An 11,511-nucleotide genomic window follows, 5' to 3' on the forward strand; every position below is an offset into this window, starting at 1 on the left:
GAAAAACTAAGTCAATGAGCCAGGAGTCTGGCTGTATCTATTCTGAAATACCTCTTCAATCCAACAAAATTCCTAATTAAGCAGCACTGTACTAAAATCTATAGTAATAACCTGGATTTCCCACTCACATATGTGTTTGAGTGAGAGCGACTAACTGCAGTCTAATAGGGTGGGGGTGTCGTGGACATTGACAGATCGCATGTTTCTAAGGATCTCTAAGATACTCATATGGTAGATACAGGGTACCTGTGCTTGGTCAACTACAACTTCCTCATTTTCAACTTTCTGCGAAAGACGTGGGAGGTCAGAAGCAACCCACAATAAACTGTGAACCAGATCAAGCTAAATATTCCTTTAAAAAAGAAAAAAAATTGAAATGTAAATCTTGCCATGCTGGGCAGACTGGCCTCAAACTCCTAGCTTCAAGAGATCCTCGTGCCCGCCCTAGCCTCCCAAAGTGCTAGGAATTACAAGCATGAGCCACCACGTCCAGTCAGTATCTTTGAAAACATAACCAACTATAATCCTTAATGTTTCTTTACATTGCCATCAAGTATTAATAATAGTGATTTCTAGTGAACACCTTAATCCTTAAACCACAGGTCTGAGTTCAGTTTTGTGATTTCAGTTTTACACTCAACCCAGAATATGGACAAGACTGGTTAGTGTGACCTGTTATTTTTGAAATTACAGGAACTTTAAAACTTCCAAAGAGCCACAATCTAAATGTGCAATTCAAAGCTTTAACAATTTCCATGTTCCAAAGTTTTTAAGTCTTGAGGTTGTGCTAGGGCTTCTAGTTAAAGTAAACTGCAAACTGGGACTGTAAGTCACTTAAGTCAGGGTAACTCCCTGGTAGTCACTTTTATTTCAGGTTCTGTATTATTCCTCTTAGCCATATTATACCCATAACTAACTGTCCTTTTTACAGAAACCCTTCCAATTTAAGAGCCTGCATATTTTGGGCATAGAGTCCCAAAAAATGCCCATGTAAGTTGTCCATTTATAAGAGCAATGTAATTGACATATTGCGTGGCTTCCGTAACTTCTTAGCTATCTTGTTCCTAACAGGAACAGTTTTTAGGCTATGTGGGAATACTGAAAGACAAAATGCCCAATGCCAGAGTTCGCAGTATATCAAAAGGCAGTCTGAAAAGTGTCTTTCTTGAACATGCTTTCCTCAGGCTGGAGTGAAGTGGCTAGATCTCAGCTCTTAAAGTTAACATGCTTAACTTCAAGGCTGAATCTTCCTGACACCAATTCAACCCGTGAGATTTGTGTAAAAGATGGAAATAATTTAATAATTTGTTTAGGCCATGTATCTTAATATATTCATATAGCTTGAACTCTTAATGCAATGACTTATCTTTCATATTTAAGACAGTCAATACAGCATAATCCAAAACTATCTTGAAAGAGCATATGTAAGGAAACTAAGCCAGAAGACTGTTGCATTATGATTTAATCTAATTGCACAAAAATTTGAAATTACAACTCCTCCCATTTTCTAAGAGGAAGGTTATGCATGCCTCCATATTCAATTCTGCACTGTTACATTTGAACCATATTGTGAACTTTACATCATGATGGATCAGCTTAGAATTCCCATGCAACACCTCAAATTAAAAAATGGAAGCAATTTTTAGAACTGTGGAAAGTTTTCATGCTAAAGATAAAAACCATTGTTAATGGGCAATTTACTTTGTGTTTAAGTACCAGGTTGCTGCTATACTTTAAAATGTTGGTCACTAAGTAACATGGACCCTGAACTGGCTTCTACTCCTTTTAAAAAAAAAAAGTGTTAACTATCACTTAGGTGACATCTATATTCCCCCCTTCACTTCAGAAGACTAATCCATAGTGCCTCTCAGCTGTGTTTCTTATAAAATAAGAATCATGTAACCAACTGCTTCCCATGGGATAAGAACAATGGTTAACAGTGGGTTCAACTGACTATTACACCATTATGCTAATATTTTATTAATTCAAAAGCACTTTACAAGAAAATATAAGTATGGCTTCCAATAGGAATGTTATACCTGGACTTGGTACCAAGCTCACAGATTTGAGTTTGCAAGGAAAAACAGGCTTTCAAGTTAAACAACAATTTGTAACCAAAACTTTAATCCCAAGGATTCTCACAAAACATATTACAAATGACAGCATGAAAAAAAAATCTCGCACAGTAACTCAAAGTTCGGCTCTACAATGTCCCCTTAAACTGGCAGGACATTTTTTGAAATCTCAAATTTGCACATAAAGAATGTCACGAACAGCCATGTATCCATATACAGCAATCAAATAAGGAACTTATGACCTAAAGCAAAGGTAAACTTTCTTGAATAACAGATTCTGTACCAACTAGGCAACCTCTGCCCAGGATGAAAGTTGGATTTTTCAAAAACCTCTAACTTAATAGTTCAGCGTTTCTTTTTACCTGATGGCTTGTGTTTCACAGCAGTTTTTAAAGACTGCTTATTCAACTATAGCTGCATCCTATATCCCAGCTATGGAAAAAAAGTAAATCTTAGTTTTTTTGCCAGTTGTTTCTGTATTAAAAAAAAAAAAAAAATCAGACTTCTGCTGGGCAGGTTTAGAGGTTTATTATCAGTCTATGCATAACTAAAGTTCAAAGCAAATTCAATTTTGCTTAAGGGGACATTGTAAAGTAACAATTCTTGGTATTACATGCCTCATATGATCCATTTCAAACCATAGAGAATCACACCTCTGTGTCACTGTTTCAAGAGACAAACAGATTTTGAACAGCTAAAACATCTTAAAAATGCACCAAGCTTATGAAGTCTCAAACAAAACTTGAATTTCCTGTACATACTCCCGTCAAATGAAGTAATTTCCTGTACACCACTTCTCTTGCAAACTGTCTTCTATTTCCTTTCATTTGACCTAGATCGGCTAAAAAAACAGAAAACAAAACATTACATTTGTAACTTGGTGACACTTAGTGACGTATCAAAATAGACTTTTAAAGTACAAAATTTATGGCTTACAAAAAAGGTCTTAGCATACTATGTATGCAAACTCTTAAATATAAGTTATCTTAAGATCTTACCTACGAGACCTAGAGAAGGATCGGGACGGCTTGTGATTTCTCTCCCGAGACAGAGATCTCTCTCTTCTCCTATCTCTAGAAAGGGACCTAAACGAGAGAAAAAACATTAGGACCAATGAGGTATGGTAAAATTATACATAAATATTCTCTTTATCTGGCATGGTGGCTCACGCCAATAATTCCAATGTTTTGGGAGGCAGAGGCAGGAAGCTCACTTGAAGCCAAGAATTTGAGAACAGTGTGGACAACAAAGTGAGATCCCATCTCCGCAAAAAATAAATTAGCCAGGTGTGATAGTATGTGCCTGTAGTCTGAGCTACTCAGGAGGCTGAAGAGGTAGGATCACTCCAAGGACAGGAGTAAAAGGACACAGTAACCTATAATCACACCACTGCACTCCAGCCTGGGTGACAGACCCTTTAAAAAAACTAAATACTTTCTAAAAAGTCTTTGAAAACTCAAAGAAAAGTGACTCATCCTTACAATCTGATTCACTATTAAAGCCAAGGTTTATTCCCACTAACCAAGCCATCTGGAAAAGTTTAAGAACAGCAGAAACACTGCCATTTCTAAGAATGTAGCCAAAAAGTTAGTCGTTTACCTGCTTCGGCTGCGAGAGAAGCTTCTCCTTCTTGGAGATCTAAAAGCAGAAACGGGAAAATTAGGCTCATCATCAATTAGTATTTATGGCGTGAGGCATTTCCCAACTTTTCAATCTCACTGTTGGGCCCAGTGAATGTGCCGAAGAACTGGCACCCATCGTCCAAAAAAAAAAAGAAAAGAAAAAAAAGGCACAGAAGGATTAAGGAACAAAAAGCTCAAGTGAAAAGCAGGTATTCCAACCATGGATTCACTTTAACAAAGAATGCTTCACAGCAGATCTGTCCAATGCAAAACTTCGTGTCAAACTAACCTCACTACCCAAACACCACACCAAAATATAGTCCCACAAGTAGTTCCAAAAACAGTACCATAAACCAGTATTTGGAACCCATGCAAACCTGTAAGTCCATGACAAGACTTAGGTACCAGGTGGATAGTGTAATTTTGTGAAAACGCGGTAGGTGTAAATATTGATGCCATTAAGTGGTACATTAGAACTGCATTTGTGATCGTCACATTTAAGAGTGTGTTTAGGCTTACCAAAATTACCTTAGCTTGGCCCACACTTCAACCCCAAAATTTTAAATTTTGAAACTGTTAGTAAAACCATTTAAAGGTGATAGGATTCAACCAATTTTTGCCAGAAAAGAAAGCTAATCTGTTAGAGATATTAAAATTTTTTAGTTTGGCATCTCGCACATGCAAATAAGTTTCACTTGAAGGTCTAGTTACATTACGAGTTCCCTATCACCCTTAAAAGTTTTTCAAGCAATATATATGTACGTTACCATTCAATTATGCACAGCCAGCCTTTGATCCAGAAAAAAGAATTACTTTAAGCCGCTTACTCCTTATTTTAACCAGCAGTAAACTGTATAAGCAGGAAAAACTTACTAGTTTTGGGTTTCAACAAGCTAGAAATGGTGAGGTGAGGCTGCCGGACTGACGGCCAGGAAGAATTTGCTGAAAAGGTTTTGCCAGATGTTGCGTTGGATTTAGTTGGTTGGCGAAGGGGGTGTTGTGGATTTTTCCTGCTTTTTTGTTAGCCGAAGGCTGCTGCTGTAGTTGTTGTGAAGACATTTGGTAAATAAACAGCTGAGCTGATTGGCCAGGAATGTGTGGGCGGTCGAGGTGGCTGCTGCCGATTTGGTTAAGGTTGGAGAGAAGGCTGAGAGAAAACAGCATGCTCGGGAACCAAAGGGCGGTGCAACCTGACGACTGGCCAGCCTGGGTCATGTGAAACGACACCAGCCAAGCTGAATGGGGCGCGCTGGTCACATGACGCTGAAAGGGCTAGTTGACTGGCTAATGCAGATTCAGAGGGTGGTGAGAAGAGACATGATGGTGACTCTGTAACGGGGTTCATTTTTATTAATAGATGGACCAAAAAGCACAAAAAAAATGAAAAACAAGCCATCAGTACAACCATCTATTAGCTAACAAATACTCTTTATTATGATGGGCAACAGTGTGCTGTTGTTTTTCAAAATACAAAAGGGGCAAGATTTTGAACTCCTGTCTCCTAGAAGGACTCCACTCACCTGTAAGAGGTAAATTTAGTCCTATAGAAACTATTTTGGAGGTCTGAGGAGATGTGGAGTTAGCAACCAGACAATACTGCCTGGTCCAAGAATGATGCCATTTTCAATTATAAAAAAACTGAATTTTCTCCTATTTGGGATTGAAGAACAGATGACTGGGATTACTTCTTTTTTAGCCCCCTTTATTGGTCAGTGACTTAAGTTAGTTTCAGAATGATTTCTACTTTACCAGTTGTAACATTAAAACAGCTGCCTGTTTGATAAATATTACAATTGTGCTAGTAGTAGAAAACACAAATTTGTGAAGAGCTAGAGTTGAATGTAATGTTTGTCATTATGGAGCCAAGAAATGGAAAAAGGCCTAAATTGAAGTATAAGGGAAGATTTGGAAAGATGCAACTAGAAAGATGAACTAGAAGACAGATCCAAGATAGAAGTTACTGACTACCAACATGAACAGTGACCTAAAGACAAAAGCCAACACTCAGCACAACTCACATACCCCAAACTACACCCAACAAATGTTTCATAGAAACCTCCGATTCTTCCAAAGTTTAAAACCCACCAACAAACTTTTAAGAGAAATACCTGCTCCTACTAGCTACTCCATTACACCAATACCTCTAAACAAGCTTTCTCTCAAGTACCTGCGACGAGGTGGAGGACTCCTCCTACGATAATCATCTCGAGGGCGACGACCCCAAGAGGGAGGTGGGCCACGATTTCTACTTCTTTTTTCACCATTCGACAGTTCCACTCTTACACGGCAGCCACATAGTGTTCTGAGGAAGCAAAGATATTAAACTTAAAACAGCCTAACTTTCTGACATGTGTATTAAAGCCAAAAGTACTCCCAGTTGGCTATTCTGCAAAGAACACATCTGAGTGTCTGTGAAATTTAACACCGAATTTCTAGCTCCCTTATTTTTACTAACATAAAGTGAGCTTTGGCCGGGCACGGTGGTACACGCCTGTAATCCCAACACTTTGTGAGGCCGAGGTAGGCGGATCACTAGGTCAGGAGTTCGATACCATCCTGGCCAACATGGCGAAACCCTGGCTCTACTAAAAATACAAAAAATAGCCAGGTGTGGTGGCACATGCCTGTAATCCCAGCACTCAGGAGGCTAAGGCAGGAGAATCACTCAAACCCAGTAAGCAGAGGTTGCAGTGAGCCAAGATCATGCCACTGCACTCCAGCCTGGGGGACAGAGCAAGACTATGTCTTGAAAAACAAAATAAGTTTGTTTCCCAGTTTCAAATTAAAATTTCAATTATTTTCAAATTAAACAATTAAATAGGATCTTCTAAAGTACCAATTCACAAGGAAGCCAACTTCTATTTTATCGCCTGTTAGAGCCAGTCTGACTACTGAGCTCAATATTAATTTGTTAACAGTTGCAATTTAAGTGTGAAGATCCATTTATCCTTGAAAAACAAGTTCTTCTGTATCTTCATTATGACTTCTTCCTTTGAGGTCCCAGCATTTATTTCAGTTATTTGTCAGGCTGTATTGGTCTCCCCCTGACCAACTCCAGGTAAAAAATGGGCTCAAGACAAGACAACCATTTTGGCCATTTTACAGTACCCTCTCCCCTCAATAGTCAGCACAGAACAAATTATAGCTGTGGCCAGGTGAGGTGGCTCACTCCTGTAATACCAGCACTCAGACAGACTGAGGTAGGAGGATGGCTTGAGCCCAGGAGCTTGAAGTCAGCCTGGGCAACACAGACCGCCATCTGTATTATTTTTTAAATAATATACATTTAAAAAAAAAAAAAAGAAATTATAGCTCAGAGTAGTAGAAAAGACCATTACTTCTCACCCTTCATACAACCAGTCATTAAATTTAGATAAGCTATCATATTTGGACAGTGATTGGGAAGAGGTGAGCCCTGGAAAACTTTACTACGACCTGTTTGAATTGACCAAACTTTCATGCAGCTTTACAGTGAACACTCAGACCCCTTTTTCCATTATATTTCCAAAGATGAGGAAAGGGGGGAGGGGGCATGGAGGTCAATACTCCGGCCTTACTTAGCCAGCTAACAGGACACTATTAACACAAAGGGAAATAGTAACTGATTCACTTTCTGGAATAAGTATTTCAAACACATAAAAGTAAAGATACAACAAACCCGTGAACCATTTTGTGAACAATTTTTTAAACAAGTATCAGTTCACAACTACTCTTAAAAATATCTGATCCTGGCTGGGCAGTGGCTCACACCTGTAATTCCAGCACTTTGGGAGAGAGACTGAGGCAGGCAGACCACCTGAGGTCAGGAGTTCGAGACCTGCCTGGTCAACATGGTGAAACCCCATCTTTGCTAGAAACACAGAAATCGGCCCCACATAATGGCACACGCCTGTAGTCCCAGTTACTCAGGAGGCTGAGGCAGGAGAATCACCTGAACCCAGGAGGCGGAGGCTGCAGTGAGCCGAGATCATACCACTGCACTCCAGCCCAGGTGACAGAGCAAGACTCATCTCCCAAAAAAAAAAAAAAAAAAAAATCCCAATTTTATCTAAAGATACAATTGGCCAGTGATTGGGAAAGCCAGATCTAAGAGCCACATATCCTGTAGATTTTAAATATGAAAAACACAAGCAATACATTTGTATCAATTTAAATTACCTTCCATCTAGCTCTCGGACCGCATCAGCTGCATCTCGGGGATCTTCAAATTCAACAAAAGCAAAGCCGGGTGGGTTTCTAGCAACCCACACACTTCGGAGTGGTCCATAGTAGCCAAAAGCCCGTTCCAATTCAGTCTTGTTACCATTGTTTCCAAGATTGCCTACATAAACCTTACAGTCCAATGGACAGGAATCACGATGCATTTCTGTAATGAAAAATACCAAAAATATTCATTTATCTAAACATCTACAGTTAAAACCACAGATCCTTAGAAAGAATTCCATTAGGGTGCACAAAAGAGTTTAAGGTAGCATGTAAAGAGAAAAAAAACTTAATTCCAAAATGCTAGAAACCAAACAAGAAATGTTACTGCTAAGCACCCGTTCCCCCGTAACTTTTACTCTCCTAACCCTCAGGAAGCCAGCAATTAGTGAAGGAAAAAACAGCTTCCTTGGAACGTGAGAACCCTGGAGGAGCATTTACCATCATCTGGGCAGTGAGTTAAAGACTTAACCTGTTATTTGATTTAATCCCCAAAATAAAGCATTTCTAGAAAAGTATAAAAGAGTTCTGTTGGGGACTCAAAACCAAATACAACAATGATGAAGAAAGCTAGTCCTTAAGGTTACACTACCAGGAAAGGGATTCAAAGTGCCTACATAAGCCAAAACTTATCAGCTTTAATAAAAGTTAAGGCCAACTTTTCATTTAAAAAAAAAAAAATGCCCATGGACCAGGCTCACGCCTGTAATCCCAGCACTTTTGGGAAGCCGAGGCAGGCGGATCACGAGGTCAGGAGTTCAAGACCAGCCTAGCCAATATGGTGAAACTCCGTCTCAACTAAAAATACAGAAATTAGCCGGGCATGGTGGCGCACACCTGTAGTCCCAGCTAGTCGGGAGGCTGAGGCAGAACAATCGCTTGAACCCGGGAAGCGGAGGTGGCAGTGAGCCAGATCGCGCCACTGCACTCCAGTCTGGGCGACAGAGCGAGATTCCATCGTCAAAAAAATAAAAATAAATAAATGCATGCCTATTTTGGTCATTTGGAATCATAGAAACAAGGCTACTATCATATGTCATTAAATAGACCAAAGTCATATGCAGTAAAAATTTCTCAAGCAACGAGACCAACTTTCCAGTTTTTTTTTTTTAAATGTAAGCTCATAGCAGCACTTATTCACAGTAGCCAAAAGGTGTTAACGCAAATGTCCATCAACAGAAACGGATAAGCAAAATGTGGTATAGATATGAGTATTGTTCAGAATGATATAATGACAAATGCTCCAACGCTGGAAAATCTTGAAAACATTACGCTAAAGAAGCCAGACATAAAAATACACGATTCCATAAATAATATCTAAAATAGCTAAGTTCAAAGAGAGATTAGTGGTGGCTAGTGACGGGAGGAAGTGGGACAGGGAAACTGGGAGTAAGGGCTCAATGGGTAGGAGTCTCCTGGGGGCGGGGGGCGGGGGGGTGACGGAAATGTTTTGGAACTACGTGTAAGTGATGATTACACAATACTGATTATACTAAATACCACTTTAAGATAATTTCACTTCAATATAAAATTACAAAGAGGTATTTGCTACTCAAAAATTCACTGCACTTTGGGGACTTATTTGTTTTTCCTTGGCGGACCTACATTTGATAAAGCTTTATTACTCAGTCGTCACTTCGGCGATGAATCTGATAAACTTGTAGACCAGTTTCAATTACATAAAAACCATATACTCAATAATTCAGCTGAAGTGCTTTCCATAACACCACGTTCTTCTTACTCTGGGCTTGTCTAATTAAAATATCCAGTCCAGACACATCCTACTTGCTGTGACCACACCCTGTGCCCAGGAGTTATAAGATCAAACCACTGGTGAAAATTTTTAAAACCACCGCTGGCACCTGTCTTAAGCCTACATTTTAATGGGAGGCGGCTGAAAGAATGAATCTTAAGTTCAAGAAAGATCGTTCGGTCTTAGAAAAAAGTGATTAGATTCAGTCTGCAAAAACTGAAACTACATGAAAGTAAAGGTGATTATGGGGACCATTTAACATGAACGAAAAGGTGCAGTCTTGGTTAGTGACTTTACAAAAGCATTCCGAGAAGCTTCCCAATTAAATGAGGGGCCAAAAAAAAAAGGCGCCATAAAAATAAAAAGGCCGCGACCTGGAATACAACTCGGCTATCGGCTCCCCTTTGTGGTTCCCAACTCCCGGGTAACCCCCTATCCTGGCTCATCACCCACTGAGGAATATAAACACCTCCACCTCAAGACTAGGAAACCCTCTGATGGGCCGGGAACCCCCGCCACCGCCCCGTGCTGAACGTCACAAAATGGCGGCGGCGCCTCTTTGTCTCAATCTGGCGCCGCCATTGGGCCTGGCTCCTCCTTGGTACGGTTAAATTCCACTTCCACCTCACTCCCTCTTTCGCTGGTCTCTTACCGAGATCTAGAGTTAAGAAATGCGGCGGCTCAAATCCACACGCTTCAATGGGTCTTCCTGCTTTTCTCCGGCCCAACACCCAGCAATGCTCTCGCTCACCCGGCGTCCACGAAATGGCGGACCACCGCCTTCTCCTCGCCTTTATTTATACGCCATACTGGAATCACATGATTGGACGGACTCGCCCAATGAGAAGCAGACGACGCCGTGACGTAGTGGCTACAAACGCAGCGAGAGCCGCGGTTGCTGGGAGCGCGCTCTGGCGGTTGCGCCAGGTGGGTGGAGAAGTGCGCCGGCGCGCGCTCGTTGTAGCAGGCCTGGCGCTCCCTCGAGCGTACTTCCCGGTCTGTCGACCTTAAAGTTACCCACAGACCCCTCTTCCTCACCTCCAAATGGGCTGGGACTTGATAAACAGCACCGTCCCCGTCACGCCCAAACACTAATAGGAGCCGTTGGCTCCTAACAAGATTAAGAGATGAATTAATTAAGTGCTTCACCCTTGTGAGCGGTTAGGCTGGAACTAAGAGCATCGCGTTTACAAACAGGTCACGGAGCTGTTTGTGACCCAGCTGGCACCAGACTGTGGCCGCCTAGATTCCACCCTGAAGGAAAAGCCTGGTTTGGAAAGTTTGCCCAACTCTTGCTGGTTTCTCGCCTGTCACGCAAACTTGCAGGACTTGGCGCTGACAGCAAAGGAGACCGGTCAGGTGACCTGGAAACTATCACCTTTAGCAAACACCGGGAAAAGGAAGTTTCTGAAGAAGACTGAATGTAGACTGTGGGCCCTCAAGCGAATGCCAGGAGGGGTATCTCGGTCCTTTCTCCTAGCAGCTCTTGCACTGCCTGGCATGTATTTTGTTCGGACCACTTCCCTTAGGAAGACAGAGCCACAAGAATAATTAACTCTAAGGGGAGAGAGACTGTGATTAGCTTAGAAAAACCACCAAGGACCGGGCGCCGAGCTCACACCTGTAATCCCAGCACTTTGGGAGGCCGAGGCAGGCGGATCACTTGAGGCGGATCACTTGAGGTCAAGAGTTCAAGGCCGGGCGCGGTGGCTCAAGCCTGTAATCCCAGCACTTTGGGAGGCCGAGACGGGCGGATCATGAGGTCAGGAGATTGAGACCATCCTGGCTAACACGGTGAAACCCCGTCTCTACTAAAAATACAGAAAACTAGCCGGGCGAGGTGGCGGGTGCCTGTAGT

The 11,511-nt window shown here is 41.5% G+C and overlaps 1 protein-coding gene across 1 annotated transcript; it reads right to left on the minus strand.

Moving 5' to 3' along the window:
* Nucleotides 1–1,445: 1,445 nt before the first annotated feature.
* Nucleotides 1,446–10,566, minus strand: SRSF3 (serine and arginine rich splicing factor 3). Its single transcript, XM_023212661.2, has 6 exons — nucleotides 10,306–10,566; nucleotides 7,856–8,063; nucleotides 5,865–5,999; nucleotides 3,675–3,713; nucleotides 3,074–3,160; nucleotides 1,446–2,916 (listed from the first exon to the last, which is right to left on the minus strand). Exons 2-6 carry the CDS (start codon nucleotides 8,059–8,061, stop codon nucleotides 2,889–2,891), a joined length of 495 nt encoding a protein of 164 aa, XP_023068429.1. The 5' UTR covers nucleotides 8,062–8,063; nucleotides 10,306–10,566; the 3' UTR covers nucleotides 1,446–2,888.
* Nucleotides 10,567–11,511: the final 945 nt, after the last annotated feature.

This window comes from Piliocolobus tephrosceles, chromosome 5, assembly GCF_002776525.5.
Source record: "Piliocolobus tephrosceles isolate RC106 chromosome 5, ASM277652v3, whole genome shotgun sequence".
NCBI classification, from domain to species: domain Eukaryota; kingdom Metazoa; phylum Chordata; class Mammalia; order Primates; family Cercopithecidae; genus Piliocolobus; species Piliocolobus tephrosceles.

Excerpts from the sequence above, each read along its gene's own strand:
- SRSF3 (XM_023212661.2), bottom strand. The coding sequence starts at position 8,061 with ATGCATCGTGATTCCTGTCCATTGGACTGTAAGGTTTATGTAGGCAAT. Across the intron at positions 6,000-7,855 it reads GTCCGAGAGCTAGATGGAAG|AACACTATGTGGCTGCCGTG; the intron begins GTAATTTAAATT and ends TTGCTTCCTCAG. Across the intron at positions 3,161-3,674 it reads TTCTCTCGCAGCCGAAGCAG|GTCCCTTTCTAGAGATAGGA; the intron begins GTAAACGACTAA and ends TCTCTCGTTTAG.